The following is a 26352-nucleotide window of genomic DNA, read 5'->3' as shown; positions in this document are numbered from 1 at the left end:
CAACATTTTTAATTTATTTTATTTTACCTTTATTTAACCAGGTAGGCAAGTTGAGAACAAGTTCTCATTTACAATTGCGACCTGGCCAAGATAAAGCAAAGCAGTTCGACAGATAAAACGACACAGAGTTACACATGGAGTAAAAACAAACATACAGTCAATAATGCAGTATAAACAAGTCTATATACAATGACGGTTGAGTGGTGAAAAAACATGCTCAGACCCCTGAGTTAATTTATTAATGATACCCTCTTCTTCAAAGCATGTAACTGAATGTAGATTAGAGTATGAGGTCTTAAGGAATTGACTGTATAATGATACAAATATTTGTAACAATGCATAAGTGTCATCCCGTGACCCATCCGCACTCCCCCGCCGCAACCCAAAAGTTAGTCCCGACCCACAGTTTGGGAGCCACTGTTCTAGACTATGATGGAAGGATTGGACAGGTGTGGCACATAGGCTAGATGGAATTCAAGGTTAGACATGTGGCAGACTACATGTCCGCAATCCACATTTATCGTCATGATATGCATGTTCTAGAATCTCCATTACAGTACTACTGCTGTTGTTTGTCGATCCAGATTTAATAGAGCCCCTATACTTTCCTAGAGTAGGTACAGTACAGTGAGTGGCCTGTTCAAATGTTCAGTATGTGAAGTTTCAAAGGTGTTTATTAGGATACATTTTCAAATAACTCTGTTGCATACATCTGTGAAGGGTGATGATACTCTTGACTAGATGGGCCTGTTTAACCAGTTTGAGTTGTGTTAGCCAATAGAGAAAGGAATGAATAAGATGAACTACCAAAGGCAGAGGCCTAGGCTCAACATTATGCACGTGCTTGTAAATGGAACAACACTGCCCTCTTGTGGACAACTGGGATGCTTCAAGTCAGTTTAGTATTTTATTTCCCTAATGGTTAAGGACAGGATTGGAGGAAGGGATAGCTGATTCTAGATCTGTACCTAGGGGAAACAGTCAGGAGTACATAAGAGTTTTTAAAGAGAACCCACTTCTTTTAGGCTTGGTTTTTGTATAAGCACTTTGTGACAACTGCTGTTGTAAAAAGGGATCTATAAATAAATGTAATTGATTGTACAGAAAATAATAATTAGATTTTCAAACAGGTCAATGTATTTAAATCATTTTATTGATGAAAAGAACTTGATGATTTTGACGATGAATGGGAAAATAACACCTTTCCATTTATTGCAATGGTCTTAGGATGATGAACGGCATAACACTGTTGTGGGAATGACTGTTTGGGTTTTTGAATAAACCTGGTCATACCGACAAGACATACCTATATTCGATACAGTACATTAAAATGAGCATAATATCAATGACTGTCCAAAAGAATCATTAAAGAATGTGCACACTTAGTTGCCCAGATAAGTGTTGAGGTAATGAGTTCGAATACAACTCAGACAAATGAGCAGAGAATGCAATCATCCATACAGGGAATATGTGCAGAAGAGGTAAAAATAAGTTAGCCTGGGTCCTGGATCTTTTTGTGCCATCTTGCCATGTCAATGACCATAGGGATTGGCAAAATGTACCAACAGATCTGGATCCAGGCTAATTAATTACATAAGAATTGATACAGGTATAAAATGGCACCCTATTCCCTGAATAGCGCACTACTTTTGATCAGGGCCCATAGGATTCTGGTCAAAAGCAGTGCACTATATAGGGGATAGGGTGCTATTTGGGACGAAAGAGACATACCGTAGATCGAGCATAAAATCTTGGCACAAAGCTGGTCTTAGGAAAAATCGAGGTTTCAAATGCACTCAAATGCCTGACACAGTAGAATAGTTTGTTTTACAAACAAAAATATAAATTGCCCATATCCCAAACAACCTTATTCCATGAATCAGAATTTGGCTTTGAAAAGAGAAATGAAGATACTTAAAAAGAATTTTTAAAAATCTAATCAACAGAAAACAATAGCCAGGGTTCTAGAGAATAACAAATAATTCAATCATGTACCAACTCATTACAATTAAATGAATCAAATAAAATAGCGACAGGGAATCTTGATCATGGGAATCATTAAATGATTTGATATTCAGAAAGACTAAGTTACCAAAACAAGTCATAAAAACATTAAATGGAAAGTTCCCAATGATAAACTGTTATTGGTTTCCTTACCTTTATAAGCAGTCTATGGCAGTGGCCAGATAAACAAACCAAAGCATGGACTTGGTCAATAGACTGCGTATAGGGTAAGGAAAATTTTGTAATTTGGGGGAACTATCCCTTTAACAACAGACACACTGAATCTTCGCTATGGTTATACGGTCCTAGTAGAACATGCAGCGGGGACCATCAACTAAAAACAGCCGCGGGCGGATTACTTTCTTGAGCGGATGGTCAGGGGGACAGAACATATTTACAAATCATTTGTAGACTAAGAATTTACCGCAAGAAGCCCAGCAGATACAGTACCAGTCAAAAGTTTGGACACACCTACTCATTTTAAGAGTTTTTTTGTTTTGACTATTTTCTACATTGTAGAATAATATTGAAGACAAACTATGAAATAACACATGGAATCATGTAGTAACCAAAAATGTGCTGCATCAGATGATCTGGCCTCCACAATCACCCGACCTCAACCCAATTGAGATGGTTTGGGATGAGTTGGACTGCAGAGTGAAGGAAAAGCAGCCAACAAGTGCTCAGCATATGTGGGAACTCCTTCAAAACTGAAAAGCATTCCAGGTGAAGCTGGTTGAGAGAATGCCAAGGGTGTGCAAAGGGTGACTACTAGAAACTAAGATATATTTTGATTTGTTTCACACATTTTGGTTACTACATGATTCCATATGTGTTATTTCATAGTTTTGACGTCTTCACTATTATTCTACAATGTAGAAAATAGTACAAAATACAGAAACCCCTTGAATGAGTATGTGTCCAAACTTTTGGTTCTGTATATTTGACTAAAACAATCATTTCAAACCGAACTTACATTTGTATACCATCACATATCTCTCTCTCTTATGCGTGGGAATACTTAGGAACAGATTTCCAAAATAAATCAATTGGAGCTGATTTGCTGTTGTTTTTACAGTATTATGTCCAACCACTTAAAAATAATTGTCAAAAAGTGTATTTTTTTGTTACTCAGAGATCAAATAAAAGGCTAATAAAATCACTGCCCGGGGCTGCCAGTTGGAGAACCCTGACATGCAGTATGTTTTTGTCAGAATGACTTCTCTACAACTCTTAATCTCATTCTCTCATTCGTTTCCGTTTTCAGGGCATGTTCTAAAACAATTTCAGCAGGACTTCTGTCACACAATGAATCTGGTTAAGAAGCTTTAAAGCAAACCAACACAAACACAGAGTACACAAACTTAGTTCCAGTGCCTTGCGAAAGTATTCACCCCCCCTTGGCATTTTCCCTATTTTGTTGCCTTACAGCCTGGAATTTAAATAGATTTTTTTTTGGGGGGGGGGTTGTATCATTTTATCACCCCATGTTATATGTTGGGTTTGTGCCAGACATAGCGTTTTCCTTAATGGCCAAAAAGCTACATTTTAGTCTCATCTGACCAGAATACCTTCCATATAATTGGGGAGTCTCCCACATGCCTTTTGGCAATGGCTTTTTTCTGGCCACTCTTCCATAAAGCCCAGCTCTGCGGAGTGTACGGCTTAAAGTGGTCAGATACTATGGACAGATACTCCAGTCTCTGCTGTGGAGCTTTGCAGCTCCTTCAGGGTTATCTTTGGTCTCTTTGTTGCCTCTCTGATTAATGCACTCCCTGCCTGGTCTGTGAGTTTTGGTTTGCGGCCCACTCTTGGCAAGTTTGTTGTGGTGCCATATTCTTTCAATGTTTTAATAATGGATTTAAATTGTGCTCTGTGGGATGTTCAAAGTTTCAGATATTTTTTTATAACCCAACCCCGAACTTTGTCTCTGACCTGTTTGGAGAGCTCCTTGGTCTTCATGGTGCCACTTGCTTAGTGGTGTTACAGACTCTTGGGCCTTTCAGAACAGGTGTGAGATTATGTGACACTTAGATTGCACACAGGTGGACTTTAATGAATTATGTAACTTCTGAAGGTAATTGGTTACACCAGATCTTATTTAGGGTCTTCATAGCAAAAGGGGTGAATACATACGCACTCACCACCTTTCCGTTTTTGAAACAGGTTCTTTTTTTTCATTTCACTTCACCAATTTGGACTATTTTGTGCAAATCCAAATAAAAATAAAAATAAAAATGTATTTCAATTACAGGCAACAAAATAGGCAAAAACCACCAAGGGGGGTGAATACTTTTGCAAGGCACTGTATTCTTGCCATTACCTGGTAATGATCATGATTGTGAGCATAAGGTCATGTTGGTGTAAGATGAACCTCAAAACCACTTGAAATCCAGTTGAACCAGGTTGGCCATGGTTCAACCATAAACTTCAACAGCCAATGAGAGCGAGATATGACAGATATAGGCGATTAAAATAGGGTCTGCATTGTGTGACATGTTAAACTCTCCATTGCCATTGGCTACTGGTTGTGAAGTAATCGACCTTCTTGCCAACCAACCTATCGCTCGCACCTATCGCTAGCACAGAGGAAACCATGGAAACAGCATGACAATGTTGACAGGCTGAAAAGTGTGATTTCTTAATCCTAAAGAACCACCATGGAACTCTAAAAGTGCATCATAATATGTCAAATACTGAGAAAGCGTTTTAAACACTAAAATACAGCACTAATATTACATATCAGTATTCTTATTTTTTTGCCACTAGTGCAACACACGTATTAAAAATAAAATACACCATAAACCTTTGCAAGCAATCGTAAAATCTTTTTAAACATTAAAGTTAACTACAGCCACTACAGCAGAATATGTCAAAGGCAACGTGATGATTGATGCATGACCACAAACATGCCAACATTATAGACCTCTCTTTTTATAGAAATAAATAGCTCAAATAATCTTTATCCTCTTTCTTAAATAATGTCCATCTCTATAGCACATTGATCGTGAACATTGAATATAAAGTATCTATAGTACACAACCGCAAATTTCAACACTACCGTTTATACATAATATAGCTGCATCTTTCAGTTCGACTTTGGAGAGAAAATGTTTCAGAATCGACACCTGTAGACTCTTAATTTACTCATTTTTCTTAAAATACTCATTTTTTTTCATCGTGAAGATCCTTATACTTATGACCTTTAATTTTATAACACCAAATGCAGTAATCTTTTTATATTATAAACAACATTATGTACAGTTTTTAATGTCTTAAAGAAGACTAGATTGTCAGGAACTGAAAACCCCCTAAAGTTGCAACCCAAATGGCACCCACCCTACTCCCTATATAGTGCACCATTTTTGACCGGAGCCCTATGGGCCCTCATCTAAAGTACAGTAGTTCACTATACAGGGAAAAGGGTGCCATTTGGACCACATCCCTAAATAAAGAAGTGCATTGTGTTTTCCTCTATTGTGGCAGCGGCTTTAAAAACACCTTTTCAATCGAAGGGGCAAGCCTTTCAACCCCTTCTAGTCTTTTCACAGCCACCATGGCAGTACAATATTCAGTATTGGAAGAGAACATGGAGATGAGAAACCACGACTGTAGTGTGTGTGTGTGTGTGTGTGTATATGTCAGGCTAGCACTACTAAAACAAAGCAGCACGTAACTTAGAACAGAACTCGGTGCTCAACTTTACTAAACATCTCTCCATTTAAAAAAAAAAAAAACCTGCCGGGGAAGTAAAGCATTCGCCCTGCAGCCTTTCCTCTCTGGCACACGGGCTGCATCTCAATAGTCTAAAATGGCTTTTTCTCATTTCCTTTCCTTGATCTACAATGACGTACAAACAAAGGATAAGTCAAAGCCTACCAGAGGATCAAGCTTCCAACTGTTGTCTTCTGTCAGAAGGAGTCCACATTAGACTTGAGATGCCTCCCTGGGGTGGATGCATGGTTTAGGTCGGGGTGCATTGTTGCCTGAGCTCGACAACTTGCATGAATGCCTGAAGAAATAAATGGTACACTACTGCGAGTGGATACCTACAGGCGATCTTACTCAATTGTCTAACAACTCTGTCCTCTTCTCCCGCCATTGCACTGAGTGAAAATAACTGGTCAGGTGAAAGACAGCCTAATGATGAGCTTCCACCATTTTGTTTTCACTTGACACGGCAATCAGTGCAGATGAAGAAACAAGAAGAGGATTTTTAGGCAATTGAGATCAAGACTGCATCCCAAATGTCACCCTATTCCAGGCCTTGGAGGCCTGATTGGACCATTATTTAACTAGGCAAGTCAGTTAAGAACAAATTCTTATTTTCGATGACTGCCTAGGAACAGTGGGTTAACTGCCTGTTCAGGGGCAGAACGACAGATTTGTACCGTGTCAGCTCAGGGGTTTGCAACCTTCCGGTTACTAGTCCAACGCTCTAACCACTTGGCTACCCTGCCGCACTACTGTCCATAGGGAATAGGGTGCATTTGGGATGAACCTCATGTAATTCACTGTAGCTTACAGAGCTAGTGGCTAGTTATTTGAATAGGGTGAACGACTGCCTTACACAACGCTCCTATAGATTAGTGGCACATCGGAGAGAACACACACAGCTATGAAAGTCATCAATTCTGAAATAAAAGGCAAAAGGAATCCATTTGCAACCCTGTTTAAAAACAAAATAAACAGTAGCTTCCTCATGGACCAGCCGGCCTACAGATACTGTAAGAGTTCCACAGACAAAAGTCATTGACAGCTGAAAATCCAAGCGTGTGCGTGAGAGACTGTGCTCCGCTGATGATCTTGCTGAAGATGGGAACTGCACTGTTCCCATGGCGACTACACCATGGAGCGGCTGATAGGCCGATAAAGACCTTGGAATAAAAAAAAATCTAAAAGGTGACAAGATATCTTCTCATTTTATGTTTGACCAAGTCTGAAGCTGGTATGTCATGCATCACACACACACACACACACACACACACACACACACACACACACACACACACACACACACACACACACACACACACACACACACACACACACACACACACACACACACACACACGTTGGGAGTTGAGGGTCTATTTTAACTTACTCCTCTGGCTCAGGACAGGGTCAAAAATCACACACCGTCCATCCCTACATCTGCTTTACTGCTCATGTGCATTTCCTTCATGACATCTATCCCCCAGCTTACAGCTCTTTTCTCAGTTGAAATCAAAATGCCCGCCGAGATTACGGCATCTACAAAGTCCAATAAGAGTTTGTTTCAAATCTGTTTGGAAGGTCAGCAAGTCACAAACATGGTCCCTGTTAGTTTTCGCGGAGACTTAGGGGCCCCTGGTCTTGTTACCAGCCTGATGATGTGTTTACTACACTTTACCCCACCATAGAGTTGGATAGAGGACACACAAAATGTACTACTTTAAAAATAGAGATAGCCCTCAATGGTGCTGCCCATTGGGTCAAAAAAGCAGCCATTGAAAAGATGGGAGATGAGCTCTCTAATACATCTATGGTAAAGGAGGGTTTGGTCCCTTTCTGAGAATTTCCACTGGGTTTGTATGCTCCAGGGTAAGGTGTTGACCTGACTTATCCAGGCCTCTTGTCTGGTCTATCCTCTGTTCTGTACTGCATTGCATCTCTCCAATTGGCATTGTAGTGGTCTATGGAGCGTCTATCTGTCTGTGGTGTCTGTCTTTTAGTCAAGGCTAAGAGCTAAAAACACATTGGTTTTTATTTTTAACAATAAAGTATCATGTTGCTGAATTTCCTCTTCAGTTACATGCGTGTGTTGGCTGACTGGTACTTCAGGCTGTTTCGTCCTCGCGTCACGTCAAGGGGTTACAAATGACTAGGTCGGTTGTGTTGGTGTGTCTGGAAACAAAATGGCCGACCCTTTTTCTTTGGGGGTTCTGGGTGGTGGATGGGGTTAGCAGAGGATGTCCGCCTTCACGTGCAGAATTTTGGAGAAGCCCGGTCTCTTCTTCAAGCCCTGGAGGGTAAAGAGGGGTTAGACCGCTACACACACACTCTCTAGAGGCCGTTGAACCATAAAAAGTGTGTGTGTGAATGAGCGTGCCTCAATCTATTTATATCTGAGTGAGTGCATTTAAGCATTAGGGCCGGGACGATACCAGCGTTGCGATACTCATTAGTATCATGGCAAGGAAGCAAAACATAAAGCGGCTTCAACTTCTTTAGGAAAACAGCCCTAATGCTGGAAACAAACATCATTACGTTGTCATTCAGAGTCACGTGTATTTATTTCCCAAACTATTAGCACACTATATTTGACATACAGCAGGTTTTTAAAGGACTAAAGAGTTCGGTCTGCTTCGCGTTCTCATTTTCGCCATGGGAAAAATATTGCGATACTGGTATCGTCACAGCCCTATTAAGCATGCGTGAACCTAAAATATGCTTAGTGTGTCTCAGGGAGAAGCTGTATTTATAAACAGAAAAGTAAGCATATAACTAAGTTTGTAGACCATTGCGCACACACATGTATACACGTAAGAAATGAATGACTCTGCTGGTTCCTAGGCTTGGAATAGTGGTTTTCACTGTTTGTACAGTACACACATAACTCATTGGTTTTTCCCCCTCGAGGGTTCATTGAGTTTGATTAAATGTTTGCTTTGCTTCTTCCCCGCCTGGCTACGGCCGTGACAAATGAACAGGGCCCGAATTTACAAACACACTTTTAGCTCTCTGGAGTTCGTTACTTAACGGCTAGGAGCAATCGAGCAGGGCATCCGCCAGCCAGAAAGGGACACCTTCCTCACTGACTCACAGAAGAAGGGAAGGCTCACACGCCCACCCTATTCCCTGTTTAGTGTACTACTTTTGACCAGGGCCCAATAGATGAAAAATTCAGAGTGCGAATATCGAAGCGTTCTTCCTCTTAACCTCTGAGCGGCGCCCGTCGTGGGCGTGCGACCGCCCTCAACGCCACACATCCTCTTTCCAGAATCCCCCGGACGATCAGCTGATCTGGGGATCTTGGTTTTGAGTCATTGTACGGTTCAGTATGGTTGAGTTGTAATAATAGACTACTCTCACTCACCCACCTTACCATTGCTAAGGACACTACAGATTTAGTCATATAAATGATACGTATAGTGTGGGCAGGAGAACCCAAAGACAGGAAATTATTTGGACTGGCATAGTCAGGACTTGCCCTCAAAGCACTGATCCAGAGTGAGTTTTAATAGTATTGAGTTTCGTCCCCTTTATAAGTGTATTGAGATGCACCCCCTTTGTAAATGTTATTAGACGATTCAAATGCAATCCTTTTTAAGAGCATTGGGATTCATTGGGATGTGGAAGTTAAAGCCTCGTTATAATTACCTGCAGCTTGTTCACCCTCTCGTCAAACAGCTTCCTAGCCTCAGGGCTGTTGGGGTCCTCGAAGTAGTCCTCCACCCCGATCTGCACCACGATGGACTTCAGGTTACGACACACACCTGGAGGGGCGAGATGGTGTGCAGCCCTCACACGGACGCAGCAGACTCGCCACCCAATTCCAAATAGAACCCTAGCCCCTATGCCCTAGCCACTTGTGTAGCTCTGAAATGATTGACTGGATGAGAAAAGTGCAGACCTGGATTCAAAATGGTGCTGACTCAACACTTTGAGCCGTTGTTTGAGCAATGGAAAACTAAAAATGGGCAGGGATTGCACTTTTGGGATTGTTCTACTGGTTCTTTTGTGAAAATCAAGTTCAATAAAGCACATCTTTATTTGAACCGGGTCTGGTGTAGCGTGTACTCACTGTTAAAGTATAGCAGTGCCTTGGTGGGGGTCTAGAACCTCCAGACCCTCCCAGTAGTGTAGTGTAGTAGGGTGTAGCGTGTACTCACTGTTAAAGTATAGCAGTGCCTTGGTGGGGGTCTAGAACCTCCAGACCCTCCCAGTAGTGTAGTGTAGTAGGGTGTAGCGTGTACTCACTGTTAAAGTATAGCAGTGCCTTGGTGGGGGTCTAGAACCTCCAGACCCTCCCAGTAGTGTAGTGTAGTAGGGTGTAGCGTGTACTCACTGTTAAAGTATAGCAGTGCCTTGGTGGGGGTCTAGAACCTCCAGACCCTCCCAGTAGTGTAGTGTAATAGGGTGTAGCGTGTACTCACTGTTAAAGTATAGCAGTGCCTTGGTGGGGGTCTAGAACCTCCAGACCCTCCCAGTAGTGTAGTGTAGTAGGGTGTAGCGTGTACTCACTGTTAAAGTATAGCAGTGCCTTGGTGGGGGTCTAGAACCTCCAGACCCTCCCAGTAGTGTAGTGTAATAGGGTGTAGCGTGTACTCACTGTTAAAGTATAGCAGTGCCTTGGTGGGGGTCTAGAACCTCCAGACCCTCCCAGTAGTGTAGTGTAGTAGGGTGTAGCATGTACTCACTGTTAAAGTATAGCAGTGCCTTGGTGGGGGTCTAGAACCTCCAGACCCTCCCAGTAGTGTAGTGTAGTGTAGTAGGGTGGTGCGTGTACTCACTGTTAAAGTATAGCAGTGCCTTGGTGGCGGTCTAGAACCTCCAGACCCTCCCAGTAGTGTAGTGTAGTAGGGTGTAGCGTGTACTCACTGTTAAAGTATAGCAGTGCCTTGGTGGGGGTCTAGAACCTCCAGACCCTCCCAGTAGTGTAGTGTAGTAGGGTGGTGCGTGTACTCACTGTTAAAGTATAGCAGTGCCTTGGTGGCGGTCTAGAACCTCCAGACCCTCCCAGTAGTGTAGTGTAGTAGGGTGTAGCGTGTACTCACTGTTAAAGTATAGCAGTGCCTTGGTGGGGGTCTAGAACCTCCAGACCCTCCCAGTAGTGTAGTGTAGTAGGGTGTAGCGTGTACTCACTGTTAAAGTATAGCAGTGCCTTGGTGGGGGTCTAGAACCTCCAGACCCTCCCAGTAGTGTAGTGTAGTAGGGTGTAGCGTGTACTCACTGTTAAAGTATAGCAGTGCCTTGGTGGGGGTCTAGAACCTCCAGACCCTCCCAGTAGTGTAGTGTAGTAGGGTGGTGCGTGTACTCACTGTTAAAGTATAGCAGTGCCTTGGTGGCGGTCTAGAACCTCCAGACCCTCCCAGTAGTGTAGTGTAGTAGGGTGTAGCGTGTACTCACTGTTAAAGTATAGCAGTGCCTTGGTGGGGGTCTAGAACCTCCAGACCCTCCCAGTAGTGTAGTGTAATAGGGTGTAGCGTGTACTCACTGTTAAAGTATAGCAGTGCCTTGGTGGGGGTCTAGAACCTCCAGACCCTCCCAGTAGTGTAGTGTAGTAGGGTGTAGCGTGTACTCACTGTTAAAGTATAGCAGTGCCTTGGTGGGGGTCTAGAACCTCCAGACCCTCCCAGTAGTGTAGTGTAGTAGGGTGTAGCGTGTACTCACTGTTAAAGTATAGCAGTGCCTTGGTGGGGGTCTAGAACCTCCAGACCCTCCCAGTAGTGTAGTGTAGTAGGGTGTAGCGTGTACTCACTGTTAAAGTATAGCAGTGCCTTGGGGGGATTCTAGAACCTCCAGACCCTCCCAGTAGTGTAGTGTATAAGGGTGTAGCGAGTACTCACTGTTAAAGTATAGCAGTGCCTTGGGAGGGTCTAGAACCTCCAGACCCTCCCAGTAGTGTAGTGTAGTAGGGTGTAGCGTGTACTCACTGTTAAAGTATAGCAGTGCCTTGGGGGGATTCTAGAACCTCCAGACCCTCCCAGTAGTGTAGTGTATAAGGGTGTAGCGAGTACTCACTGTTAAAGTATAGCAGTGCCTTGGGGGGGTCTTGAACCTCCAGACCCTCCCAGTAGTGTGGTGGTGTAGGGTGTACTCACTGTTAAAGTATAGCAGTGCCTTGGGGGGGGGGGGTCTAGAACCTTCAGACCCTCCCAGTAGTGTGGTGTAGTAGGGTGTAGGGTGTACTCACTGTTAAAGTATAGCAGTGCCTTGGTGGCGGTCTAGAACCTCCAGACCCTCCCAGTAGTGTAGTGTAGTAGGGTGTAGCGTGTACTCACTGTTAAAGTATAGCAGTGCCTTGGTGGGGGTCTAGAACCTCCAGACCCTCCCAGTAGTGTAGTGTAGTAGGGTGTAGCGTGTACTCACTGTTAAAGTATAGCAGTGCCTTGGTGGGGGTCTAGAACCTCCAGACCCTCCCAGTAGTGTAGTGTAGTAGGGTGTAGCGTGTACTCACTGTTAAAGTATAGCAGTGCCTTGGTGGGGGTCTAGAACCTCCAGACCCTCCCAGTAGTGTAGTGTAGTAGGGTGGTGCGTGTACTCACTGTTAAAGTATAGCAGTGCCTTGGTGGCGGTCTAGAACCTCCAGACCCTCCCAGTAGTGTAGTGTAGTAGGGTGTAGCGTGTACTCACTGTTAAAGTATAGCAGTGCCTTGGTGGGGGTCTAGAACCTCCAGACCCTCCCAGTAGTGTAGTGTAATAGGGTGTAGCGTGTACTCACTGTTAAAGTATAGCAGTGCCTTGGTGGGGGTCTAGAACCTCCAGACCCTCCCAGTAGTGTAGTGTAGTAGGGTGTAGCGTGTACTCACTGTTAAAGTATAGCAGTGCCTTGGTGGGGGTCTAGAACCTCCAGACCCTCCCAGTAGTGTAGTGTAGTAGGGTGTAGCGTGTACTCACTGTTAAAGTATAGCAGTGCCTTGGTGGGGGTCTAGAACCTCCAGACCCTCCCAGTAGTGTAGTGTAGTAGGGTGTAGCGTGTACTCACTGTTAAAGTATAGCAGTGCCTTGGGGGGATTCTAGAACCTCCAGACCCTCCCAGTAGTGTAGTGTATAAGGGTGTAGCGAGTACTCACTGTTAAAGTATAGCAGTGCCTTGGGAGGGTCTAGAACCTCCAGACCCTCCCAGTAGTGTAGTGTAGTAGGGTGTAGCGTGTACTCACTGTTAAAGTATAGCAGTGCCTTGGGGGGATTCTAGAACCTCCAGACCCTCCCAGTAGTGTAGTGTATAAGGGTGTAGCGAGTACTCACTGTTAAAGTATAGCAGTGCCTTGGGGGGGTCTTGAACCTCCAGACCCTCCCAGTAGTGTGGTGGTGTAGGGTGTACTCACTGTTAAAGTATAGCAGTGCCTTGGGGGGGGGGGGTCTAGAACCTTCAGACCCTCCCAGTAGTGTGGTGTAGTAGGGTGTAGGGTGTACTCACTGTTGAAGTGTAGCAGGGCCTTAGGGGTGACCGGGGTGGAGGTGAGGACCAGCATCTCCAGGCCCTTCAGACCCTCCCTGCACACCTCTGCTGCCACTTCCTGGTTGACCTCACTCACATGGTCCAGCTCCAACACCTGCAGACGCATGCAGTTCCTCGCTACAGGGGGAAAGGAGGAGGAGGGCAGAAGAAGGAGGTCGAGATACCTTTGATATCAACAACTTAGTCAGTAGTATGTAAGTAGCATTGACCGCACCAGAACAGCCCACAGGTCAGGAGAGTATCTTCTGTAACTGTGTAGGGTGAGGCAGCTAGATGCACAAGTAAACCCCCTGGACAGGACGCTTGGTATTTGCTCATCCATTATTTTTCAAGTGCTGGGTAAGATATCTAAAGAGCCCATCTAGAGTCTAAAGCAGTCATATACACCTGGCCAGCACACATTGATATACGTTTGTTCATTGGTTGAAGTGTTGGCAATGCTTACATAAAAATACAACTTTAACAATGCTACCTAAGTAAGTTTAAAAGAGATGGTCGTGGCGAAAGCACACATAACCAGCCGACAAAAACCAAACAGTATGTTCACTGTGTTTCTACCATTTGTATGATCTTTTTTTTTTTTTGATGATTCAATTCAACATCTTGGGGGATAAGTGTTTCATCGTGTTTCGCTCTAGATGGTAGGATGAGAGAGAACTGATCAGAGTGGCTGATTTCCAAATGGCATCCTATTCCCTTAATAGTGCACTACCTTTGACCAGGGCACATACAGTGTGTTTGGAAGGTATTCATACCCCTTGGTTTATTCCACATTGTGTTGTGTTACCAGTCTGAATTAAAAATGGATTAAAACAAATGTTCTCACCCATCATCAACCAATACCCCATAACGACAAAGTAAAAACATGTTTTTTGAAATGTTTGCAATTTTATTGAAAATGAAATACGGAAATATCTCATTTACATAAGTGTTCACATCCCTGAGTCAATACATTCAAATCATACTTGACAGCGATTACAGTGTTTCTGGGTACGACTAAGAGCTCTGCACACCTGGATATATTGTACATTTCCACATTCTTAAAAAAACGTATTCAAGCTCTGTCAAGTTGGTTGTTGATCATTTCCAGACAGCCATTTTCAAGTCTTGCCATAGATTTTCAAGCCAATTTATGTCAAAACTAACTTGGCCAATCAGGAACATTCAATGTCGTCTTGGTAAGCAACTCTAGTGTATATTTGGCCATGTGTTGTAGGTTATTGTTCTGCTGAAAGGTGTATTTGTCTACCAGTGTCTGTTGAAAAGCAGACAAATCAGGTTTTCCTCTATGATTTTGCCTGTGCTTAGCTCTATTCCATTTATTTTTATCCTGAAAAACTCCCTTGACGATGACATGCATACCCATAACATGATGCAGCCACCACCGTGCTTGAAAATATTATGGGTGGTACTAAGTGATGTGTTGTGTTTGCCCCAAACATAACGCTTTGTATTCAGGACAAAGTGAATTTTTTTACGTTTTACTTTAGTGCCTTGTTGCAAACGGGATACATGTTTTAGAATATTTTTTATTCTGTACAGGCTTCCTTCTCTTCACTCTGTTAATTAGGTTAGTATTGTGGAGTAACTACAATGTTATTGATCCATCCTCAGTTCTCCTACACAGCCATTAAACTCTAACTGTTTAAGTCCCCATTGGCATCATGGTGAAATCCCCAAGCGGTTTCCTTCCACTCCGGGAACTGAGTTAGGAAGGACACCTGTATCTTTGTAGTGACTGGGTGTATTGATACACAATCTAAAGTGTAATTAACAACTTCACCATGCTCAAAGGGATAATCAATGTCTTTTTCTTTTCTATCTACCATTAGGTGCCCTTCTTTACGAGGCATTGGAAACCTTCCTGGTTTTGTGGTTGAAGCTACACTATATTTACACAAAAAGTATGTGGACACCACTTCAAATTAGTGGATTCGGCAATTTCAGCCACACCCGTTGCTGACAGGTGTATCGAGCACACAGCCATGCAATCTCCATAGACAAACATTGGCAGTAGAATGGCCTTACTGAAGACCTTTCAACGTGTCATAGGATGCCACCTTTCCAACAAGTCAGTTCGTCAAATTCCCGCTCTGCTAGACCTGCCCCGGCCAACTTAAGTGCTGTAATTGTGAAATGTAAACATCTAGGGAGCAACAATGGCCCAGCCGCGAAGTGGAAGGCCACACAAGCGCCCATAACGGGACCGTTGAGTGCTGAAGCTCGTACAAATCGGTTGTCCTCGGTTGCAACACTCACTACCGAGTTCCAAAGTGGCTCTGGAAACAACGTCAGCACAAGAAATGTACGTCAGGAGCTTCATCAAATGGGTTTTCATGGCCGAGCGGCTTCACATAAGCCTAAGATCACCATGCGCATTGCCAGGCGTCAGATGGCAGTCCGACGGACAAATCTGGGTTTGGAAGGAGAACGTTACCTGCCCCAATGCATAGTGCAAACTGTAAAGTTTGGTGGAGGTGGAATGATGGTCTGGAGCTGTTTTTCATGGTTCAGGCTAGCCCCCTTGAAGTGAAGGGAAATCTTAACGCTACAGCATACAATGACATTCTATACAATTCTGTGCTACCAACTTTGTGGCAGCAGTTTGGGGAAGGCCCTTTCCTGTTTCAGCATGACAATGCCCCTGTGCACAAAACGAGGTCAGAAATGGTTCGTCAAGATCGGTGTGGAGGAACTTGACTGGCCTGTAAAAAGCCCTGACCTCAACCCCATCGAACACCTTTGGGATAAATTGGAATGCCGACTGCGAGCCAGGCCTACTCGGCCAATATCAATGCCCAACCTCACCATTGCTCATGCCTGAATGGAAGCAAGTCTCCGCATCTAGTGGGAAGCCTTCCCAGAAAAGTGGAGGCTGTTTTAGCAGCAAAGGGGGGAACAACTACATATTAATACCCATGATTTTGGACTGAGGTGTTTGAGCAGGTGTCCATATACAGTTGGTCATGTAGTGTATGTTTGAAATTCACTGCTCAACCTGAGGGACCTTACAGATAATTGTATGTGTGGGGTACAGAGATGAGGTAGTCATTCGAAAATCATATTAAACATCTAGAGATTCTGGGTTCGAGTCCAGGCTCTGTTGCAGCCGGCCGTCGACCGGGAGACTCATGGGGCTGCACACAATTGGCCCAGTGTAGTCCGGGTTAGGGGAGGATTTGGCCGGCAGGGATGTCCTTGTCCCATCGCGCACTAGCAACTCCTGTGGCGGGCCGGGCGCAATGCACGCTGACACAGTCGCCAGGTGTACAGTGTTTCCTCCGACACATTGGTGCGGCTGGCTTCCGGGTTAAGTGGGCATTGTGTCAATTGTGTCATTGTGTCAATCACGGATTACAAAAAGAAAACCAGCCCCGTCACGGACCAGGATGTCTTGCTCCCAGGCAGACGAAATAACTTTTTTGCCCCCATTTGAGGACAATACAGTGCCACTGACACGGCCTGCAACCAAAACATGCGGCCTCTCCTTCACTGCAGCCGAGGTGAGTAAAACATTTAAACGTGTTAACCCTCGCAAGGCTGCAGGCCCAGACGGCATCCCCAGCCGCGCCCTCAGAGCATGCGCAGACCAGCTGGCTGGTGTGTTTACGGACATATTCAATCAATCCCTATCCTAGTCTGCTGTTCCCACATGCTTCAAGTGGGCCACCATTGTTCCTGTTCCCAAGAAAGCGAAGGTAACTGAGCTAAACGACTACTGCCCCGTAGCACTCACTTCCGTCATCATGAAGTGCTTTGAGAGACTAGTCAAGGACCATATCACCTCCACCCTACCTGACACCCTAGACCCACTCCAATTTGCTTACCGCCCAAATAGGTCCACAGACGATGCAATCTCAACCACACTGCACACTGCCCTAACCCACCTGGACAAGAGGAATACCTATGTGAGAATGCTGTTCATCGACTACAGCTCGGCATTTAACACCATAGTACCCTCCAAACTCGTCATCAAGCTCGAGACCCTGGGTCTCGACCCCGCCCTGTGCAACTGGGTACTGGACTTCCTGACGGGCCGCCCCCAGGTGGTGAGGGTAGGCAACAACATCTCCACCCCGCTGATCCTCAACACTGGATCAACAAAACTAAGGAGATGATTGTGGACTTCAGGAAACAGCAGAGGGAACACCCCCCTATCCACATCGATGGAACAGTAGTGGAGAGGGTAGCAAGTTTTAAGTTCCTCGGCATACACATCACAGACAAACTGAATCGGTCCACCCACACGGACAGCATCGTGAAGAAGGCGCAGCAGCGCCTCTTCAACCTCAGGAGGCTGAAGAAATTCGGCTTGTCACCAAAAGCACTCACAAACTTCTACAGATGCACAATCGAGAGCATCCTGGCAGGCTGTATCACCGCCTGGTACGGCAACTGCTCCGCCCACAACCGTAAGGCTCTCCAGAGGGTAGTGAGGTCTGCACAACGCATCACCGGGGGAAAACTACCTGCCCTCCAGGACACCTACACCACCCGATGTTACAGGAAGGCCATAAAGATCATCAAGGACAACAACCACCCGAGCCACTGCCTGTTCACCCCGCTATCATCCAGAAGGCGAGGTCAGAGACTGAAAAACAGCTTCTATCTCAAGGCCATCAGACTGTTAAACAGCCACCACTAACATTGAGTGGCTGCTGCCACACACTGACTCAACTCCAGCCACTTTAATAATGGGAATTGATGGGAAATGATGTAAAATATATCACTAGCCACTTTAAACAATGCTACCTAATATAATGTTTACATACCCTACATTATTCATCTCATATGCATACGTATATACTGTACTCTATATCATCTACTGCATCTTTATGTAATACATGTATCACTAGCCACTTTAACTATGCCACTTTGTTTACATTCTCATCTCATATGTATATACTGTACCCGATACCATCTACTGTATCTTGCCTATGCCGCTCTGTACCATCACTCATTCATATCTTTATGTACATATTCTTTATCCCCTTACACTTGTGTGTATAAGACAGTAGTTTTGGAATTGTTAGTTAGATTACTTGTTGGTTATTACTGCATTGTCGGAACTAGAAGCACAAGCATTTCGCTACACTCGCATTAACATCTCTGCTAACCATGTGTATGTGACAAATAAAATTTGATTTGATTTGACATTTTGATTCCTGAACTTATTTGGGCTTTCCAATAAAAAAGGGGTTGAATACCTATTGACTCAAGACATGTAAGCTTTTCATGTTTTATTAATTAGTAAACATTTCTAAAAACATAATTCCACTTTGACATTATGTTGGCCAGTGAACCAAAATCTAAATGTATTCCATTTTAAATTCAGGCTGTAACACAAAAACATGTGGAAAAAGTCAAGGGGTGTGAATACTTTCTGAAGGCACTGTAGGGCTCTCGCCAAGAGTAGTGCACTATATAGGGAGCCATTTGAGAGGCACTCAATGTCCTTTCCTATTGCCACCCCTCATCCTCACTCAGCCCATGTACTGATAAACAGACAGGCCACCAAGACAGCCGTTTCTCAACTAGCCACAAAAGTAATTTCCTCCCTCTGTTCCTGCATGCTGTGAATCGTGAGTAGGAACTCAATAGCTGGGTTATTTCCTTCTGACTGGGAGGGTATTTGCAGTCGCACGCATCCCACTTTCCATCTGTGTGGATGGGACAGAAATAAATCAGAATGTTTTGTTCCTAAGAAAAATAACAAATATTTCTAAATGTGACAAATAACCCCTTGAAGGACAAAGTTCTGTCCATCAACAAAGACCTCTGATATGAACCATCCAAAGCACTTCAATCCAAATTGTTTCTTTGTTCTGAAAGAATAGTCCCTATATCAGTTTATTTATTAAAATGACCAATGAGATTTAATATTCATGAGATATTTATCCAAATTGAATTTACTCACCCAATGAGGCTAGTCCCTGAACGCCACACCCTGCCCCGCCCACGCCCAGGGCTCTGAGGTGTGGCCAGCATCGGCCAATGGTCTGCAGGCATCGGTTGCTGAAGCGAGCCGGTTGTTGGCTGGAGGAGAAAGAGCGAGGTACGTTACAATAGATGTGCTAACGGTATTCATAAAAATAAATGTGTGCTAAGAGAGTTGCCTCTCACCATGGATGTAGTGGTGCCACCTGGAGAGAGATGATGTCTCTACAGCCGGCTCCTAGAGCCCAGATCACCTCCTGTCCTACAGGGTCTGTGGCACTCCTAGAACAAAAAACAACACCAATTCACTATACTTCATGGTATAATCATCTAGACACCCATTCATAATATATAGCAGGGGTCTCAAACTGTATGTGTTAAAGTGAAAATCTTAGGCCCGCACTCGGCCCTAACCCGCAAATATAGAAAATGCAATGCACAGTCAGAGACAGGCCAATGTTTCTGCTTAGAATTTCCCACATTTTGGTACGCTATTTGTTAGTCAACTTTTCTATAATTAGATACATGTGCAGCTTCTCCTCGGTCATTAATTGTTGCCGTAAAATACAAAATAAACCCTTGGTCACCAGACTCATAAATCGATAGAATAAATTATTCAATCTAGTTGACGTCGTTAAAGTTCTTTCATCTCTGCTTCTCTTGCGCAGCAAAGACGTTTAGGGATGCAAAATTTACGTTTGACCGGTTTTAAGGAAATTAAAAAAGGTATGAATACTACCCAACATATTTCTGATAAGATTTCAGTTCCACTTGAATGCATATTTTATGTGGTTGAAATACTATCAGCTTTAATGATGCTGATAAAAATAGCACCTTTATAGATGGTCTCTAACTGTCAAATTTGTATAGTGCCTCGCAATCATCACATAACACTGTCATCATCCTCTTCACCAAATCTTTCCCGAACATTAGGCTATTGTTCTGGTCCTCCCTTCTATTGATTGTTCAACTCTCCGTTTTGCAGCTTTTCTCTTATAGAATTCAACTCGACATTGTTCTTTTTTCCTCAGTGGATAGACAATATCCAATTGGAGCATAGTTAGTGTGTAGCCTAAGATTTAGGGCCTAACAGCAGAAAAAAAACAAATGAAATAAATATATAAATGTCCTAAAGCAAAATATACCTCATGTGATGAAATTTCTTTAGAAAGGGGCATAAGACAGGGATGTCCCCTTCCCCCCTCCTTTTTGCACTGGCAATTGAACTGCTTGCAAAAATAATTAGACAGGACCCAAACATTACAGGTATCAGTGTTGGTAAACATGAATATACACTAAACTTATTTGCAGCTGATCTCCTGACATACCTGACCGATATTGATTTCAAAATATATTTTTTGAATACTCTAAAATCTCAGGAAATACAATTAACGTGGACAAACTAAATAAATGCAATAAACATATATATTTTTTTAAACTCATGATTTACAGCCATCTTTAAGTGGACCACAAAAAATATGAAATGCTTAATTACGTGACAACAAATAGAAGGATAACTTTATTCCATTACTGAACAGTATGAAAACAGATCTAATTAAATTGAACTGTCTTCCCATAAATCTTACAGATAGAATAAACCTCTATAAAAGCTTTGTATTTAATTTTGGTAACACTAATTCATAGAATATAAAGGAAAGTTTTACATCTTACTATGTCTGAGAGTGGTTTTAACCTTCCAGACTTGGAATGGTATCAAATGGCTGCCAAAGGCTTTTACTTGTGACATATAGTCTTATTCACTAAAGAGGAACAATAGGTAACTATTGAAGATGCGCAGCTCATCACCAGAATCTTTTTACGTGTCTATTTTCAAAGGAAAATGGTTATTACGTGAATAACTTAACAATTAAGAACACTATAACAATATGGAATAAAACTAAACGGATTCTACAAGAACCAATATCACTTCCTAAAAACACAACCTTATGGAACAACCCTTGGATAGCTTTCCAGAATTCACAGATAAATTGGTCCACATTGAAAAAAACTAAAAGGCATAGAAACCATAGATGACTTGGTAATAGGAAATACATTTATTTCCATGACAGCTTTAAAAAGCTATTTTGGATTGACCAATGTAGATATTTTCAAATACATGCAACTTAAAAGTTTATATTACAACATCTTGAAATCATCTTGAAAACATCTTGAAATCTTTTGGATATCAGAGCAATCTTGAGGGAATCCTATTGGTCAGAAAAGGATATTCATATGATAGGTAAACTACACAAAACCTTGCAGAGAGCCTATCCAACTGATAATCTCTTAGAAAAATATATAAACTATTGGAACCAAGATTTAAAAAGAACTGATACTGGCACAAGACGGAGGGAATGTTGGAACATAATTAACAAGACTACGGTTAACACAAATGTACATTTAATTCAGTATAAAATAATGCTTCTTGTATAAAATGTCTGTTGTATAATTCGTTATACAAGAGACAATTCTAACTCTACAGCACAACGGAAGAGTCATGTCTAAAGTGTAAAACTAATAGTGACTCAATAATTCATGCCTTCTGGGAATGTTCTAAAGTCCAAAAGTGAGGGCGGAGTTAGACATTTGGCTGTCACAAGTATTACGATGTAAATGTACTTCTAATCCGTCTGTCTGCATATTTCAAGACATGACATATGAGGGTGCCTGTGAGATACCCGATGGGTTGGACAATAAAGTCAATAATCTTTCCCAAAAAAATGTATACTTAAAAAAAATGTAAATGAACCAATCCTCCATCATTAACGCAATGGAAAGGTCAAATTATTTATATCCAAAAAAAATTTAATGTGTATGGGCTAGGAGAGAAACAAAATGGTGCCGTTTGAGGCCACGTGGCATAAAGTGATGCGGGCGCTAGAGATGGGTGGGTGCGAGTGGGTCTGGGCAGGGTTAATGTTGTGGATGTTTGTATGATGTTGTCATTTGTATGTGTACTTTTTGTATTGTAACATTTAAAAAAATAAGTAATAAAAATCAAATGGAGCCTCAAGTGGAGCCTATAGATATGAATTGTACGATGTCAGCTAACCTGTCTGTGTGACGGCCTGCGGGGCAAGGCATTGGCCAGCCACAGGGAGTGACGAGTACTGTATTGTATATATTTTGTTATGTTACAGCCTTATTCTAAAATGGATGAAACAAAACATTTCCCTCATCAATCTACACACAATACCCCAATACATTTGCAAAAATGTCTAAACCTGTTTTTGCCTTGTCATCGTGGGTTATTGTGTGTAGATTGATGAGGGGGAAAAAACGATTTAATCAATTTCAGAATAAGGCTACAACAAAATGTGGAAAAAGTCAAGGAGTCTGAATACTTTCCAAATCCACTGTAAACTGTACTATATTGTATGTATACTGTACTGTATTATATATACACACTGTACTCTACTATGTGTGATCGCCCCCTGGTGGTAGTACCTGTATGTTACGGCCTGCAGGGCTCGGCAGTAGCAGCTGGCGAGCCACAGGGAGCGGTCAGTTAGCAGGTTGGGACAATGAGACACCTTGAGGATCAACAGGTTCCCTCCTGTAGCCTTCAGCAAGGACTCCAGGCCCTCCTCCAGACAACCACTGGAGGGAGAAAGAGCAAGAGGAGAGAGAGAGACGGACAGACAGAAAAACAGAGAGAGAGAGAGAGAGAGAGAGAGACAGACAAGTTAATAAAGGAACAACCACTGTTGCTGAATAACCAATTACTCAGTGCGGAATGAGTATTGTCCTTGAGTTTAACAAGGCACTGCAGCTATGTATGCCTCTGGATTTGTCTGTCTAAGCAGTAAGAATGTTAATAATGCATGGCATTATGCTGCGCTGAACAAGAGAGTCAAGAAAAATGATGTACTAAAACGTATTCATAAGGCTAAGGAGGGATAACGCGAGCAAGCATGCAATTACAGTGTGCACACACTCATACAAGGCAGTGCATACACACATTCACAAACACTCACAATGTCAGGAATGAGATAGAGCCTGGGGCTTTCTCACACATTCTCAACCTGCTACGGTATATAGACTAGGAAGGAGAGATGATGGGGAGAGGGGAAGGAGAGATAATGGGGAGAGGAGAAGGAGAGATAATGGGGAGAGGGGAAGGAGAGAATGAAAAAAGAGAAGGCGGGAGAGTACTGCAGACCCCTGCTGTTCGCTCTACAGAAGGAAATCAGTCCATGACACACACACACACGCCTCTCCTCTCCTCTCCTCTCACCGTGTGCTCTTGAGGTACTCCTCCTTGATCTCCTTCTTGCCCCTCTGTCGTGGTTTGAGGTTCTGGAGGATGAGGGAATGGGTCTGGGTGCACCACTGGGACAGTGTACTCAGGAACTGGGACGAAGAAATTACAGTTACATTTTAGTCATTTAGCAGACGATCGAAGCCCTCACTGTAACACATATCACAATTATTGCAAGTAAACCATCAGCAGAATCGGTGCACGTGAGTGCAGGTGCATAATGTGTGTGTACCACAGGAGGTTGGTGGCACCTTCATTGGGGAGGACGGGCTCGTGGTAATGACTGGAGGGGCATCAGTGGAATGGTATCAAATACATCCAAGACGTGGTCTCCAGGTGGTTGATGCCATTCCCTTTGCTCCGTTCTCCCCTCAGCCGCCTCCTGTGGTGTGTACGTGTGTTTGGTCTGTCGTTCCGCGTGTACGGGTCCTCTACCTTGGAGGAGATGCGGGCGTTCTCCAGCAGCACCCGGGTCCACACGGCAGGGTGGCGGGCCACAAACCTCCAGTCCCTGCAGACCTCCGCGGCCCTCAACAGGGTCTTGGTGTCTAGGTAGGTAAAGATACAGAACAGAGCCGCCCTCATTTTCAGTATCTCCGGGCTGATCACCTCGCTGTTGGACCGGGACGGGCTCTTGTCGTGGCGACACGGCTTGTTGTGGCGGTAGCCCCCCTCGGAACGGCCTGCAGGGTCGGAAAGAGAGAAAAGGATAGAGGTTAGGTGAAGAAAGAGAGGTGGAGAGGGGAAAAGAGAGTGGAGGGGGAGGGACCGGGATATTAAGTCAGGTAGGTAGAGAAAGATGGAGGGGGAGAGGGGGTTGAAGACAAAAGAGGGGGATGGTGAGAAGGAGGGTCGGTAAAGAAAGAGAAGTGCAGAAGGCAAGGAGAAAAGAGAGGATGAGGAGAGGGGGGGTTAAGAAAAAAAGAGAGAAAGGTGGAGAAGGGGAGGCGAGAGGAAGAGAGGAGGATGAGGAGGCAGGGAGTTTAGTCAGAGAAGGAAAAGGTGGAGGAGAAAGAAACGCCATCCTGAGTCGCAAAAATATATTAGTGGCATTCTACAAAATATCCACCATGTGGTGCAAGCGATCCACTTGAGACTTCTTGCATTCACCCTCAAACACAGACATGAGCATTCAAATATCTGCCATTGATGTACTGTGTTGGCCAACACCATGTGACCAAACCAACTCTAGCACATTTCCATTTCTCCCAGCAGGCATCAATCCATGTGATGAGTCATCGCCCGTGTCATCCCTGTTGGCCTTGGAAAAGAAGAAGCGAAGGAGGCTTTTGAAGCAACAGGCCTCGCGGCAAGAGGCACACCGCCTACGCCAGCTAGCGATCTACCAGTGCATGCTAAGTCGTACCGTGTGATACGTTGATGTGTGCCATTTCAAACTCAACCCTGGCAAACGCTTTGAGGATCTTATATGGAAGACAATGTCAGAGCATAAAATGTAATTTACATGACAAGTAATATTATGTAATGTTGGTGGTGCCAATTGGAATTCTCATACCAGACATTCTGGGCTGTGTCAAACATGACAGCTTTTTTGCCTGTTTGGGTTTACAGTAGCTCCTTTGCCAAGTAGCTGTAACCAAAAGGACCCACAGGGAATAGGGTAGATCTTTCTTTTGTCCAAAAATGTGTCCATGGGCATGTTTCAATGGCTTCTGTCCTAGTTAAGACCACATCCCAAAAGGCCCCCTATTCCCTTTATAGTGCACTACTTTTGACCAGGGCGCATATATGGAATAGGGTGCCATTTGGGAAGCATCCTTACTCTCTCCGATGATGCACCTGGTCTCTCTGACTGTGGCTATTGCCATGTGCAAAAGGTCTGGATCCCAAATGCACCCTGTTCTCTACTGTGCCTGGTAGAAAAGTAGGGCACAAATCGGGAATAGGGATGCCACTTGAGACGCAACCAAGGTGTTCCTAAACAAAAATGGAGGTCGCCAGTCAGGAATCGTGGGATCTTGGCTGGGGAAGGTAACTAAGGGAGAGAGACGCTTCCTGTGTTTGAACCAGGAGTGGTGAAGGTAAAGAATAGTTTATCCATTGGTTCTCTCATCAACACTGTCAATGTCTCCGGCCCAAATAGCATGCCATTCCCTATGCAGTGCACAACTTTTGAAGAGAGCCCTATGGTCCTATCAATATGAGAAAGTTCAGCCATACTGTCGCATAACAGTATAGAACTCTGGGAATGGTGCAGTACACAAACACACGCACACACAAAGGCGTCCACACACACACACACACACACACACACACAAAGGCGTCCACACACACAGAAAGGCGTCCACACACACAGAAAGGCATCCACACACACACACACACACACAATACCCTAGAGGTTGTTCATGCGTGATCTATCTGGGTAGTGTGTGTGTGAGAGTAGTGCAGTCTGGTGAAAAGTCATCCCTCTATGACAGGGCGCCCTGGGCTGATTCGGAATCAGTTTGTGGAGCGCTCTGGTCATTAGTCGTCCATCACTGTTCTCTGGACAGCCTTACCCTGGAACACCTGGGACTAGAACTGCCATGACCCAGTTTCACACCAGCCACCGTCATTCTGCCCTTCTCTGACAGACCTGACTACTGTTAGCCTGGGCCGCAGGACAGTGTGTGTGTGTGTGTGTGTGTGTGTGGGGGGATACTGTCCGTTTGTGTGTGTGTGTGCTGCAGGTGCCATTGGCAGGATGGTAGGCAGGCTCAGGGTCATACGGTGTGCCAGACATGTGACAGCTGTTCCCTTTAGAAATGACTGATTCTTTCTGTAAATCACCAGTACATTACAAGTATCTGCTGAGTAACAATTGAGCAATCAAGCAACGGATAAATCAGGATAAAATAATGGTAAGAGACTTAGCCTCCTACCTGGCTAACTAAAGGCCAGTCAACAAAGATTAAGATTAGCAACGTAGCCTAGCCTAGCCTCCTACCGTACTGTACCTGTGACGAAGCAAGGTAAAGATTAG

The 26352-nt window shown here is 43.8% G+C and overlaps 1 protein-coding gene across 2 annotated transcripts in view; it reads right to left on the bottom strand.

Moving 5' to 3' along the window:
• Positions 1-1135: 1135 nt before the first annotated feature.
• LOC109894785 (F-box only protein 41) overlaps positions 1136-26352 on the bottom strand; it is a 109695-nt gene continuing 84478 nt past the window's right edge. Inside the window, exons 7-14 of one of the 2 annotated variants that reach the window (XM_031828489.1) lie at positions 23805-24052; positions 23346-23461; positions 22556-22708; positions 19295-19390; positions 19089-19207; positions 13130-13288; positions 9367-9482; positions 1136-8008 (exon numbers count right to left, since the gene is read on the bottom strand). In XM_031828489.1, the coding sequence (XP_031684349.1) occupies positions 7946-8008; positions 9367-9482; positions 13130-13288; positions 19089-19207; positions 19295-19390; positions 22556-22708; positions 23346-23461; positions 23805-24052 (1070 nt within the window). In that variant the 3' untranslated portion in view covers positions 1136-7945. Of the gene's footprint in view, positions 8009-9366; positions 9483-13129; positions 13289-18571; positions 18832-19088; positions 19208-19294; positions 19391-22555; positions 22709-23345; positions 23462-23804; positions 24053-26352 lie in introns of those variants that run through there. The other variant, XM_031828490.1, reaches the window with a different exon arrangement.

The sequence above is a fragment of the Oncorhynchus kisutch genome, linkage group LG7 (genome assembly GCF_002021735.2).
Source record: "Oncorhynchus kisutch isolate 150728-3 linkage group LG7, Okis_V2, whole genome shotgun sequence".
NCBI lineage: Eukaryota > Metazoa > Chordata > Actinopteri > Salmoniformes > Salmonidae > Oncorhynchus > Oncorhynchus kisutch.
The sequence above is the reverse complement of the archived record's forward strand: the minus strand, read 5'-3'. Positions and strand labels throughout refer to the sequence as shown.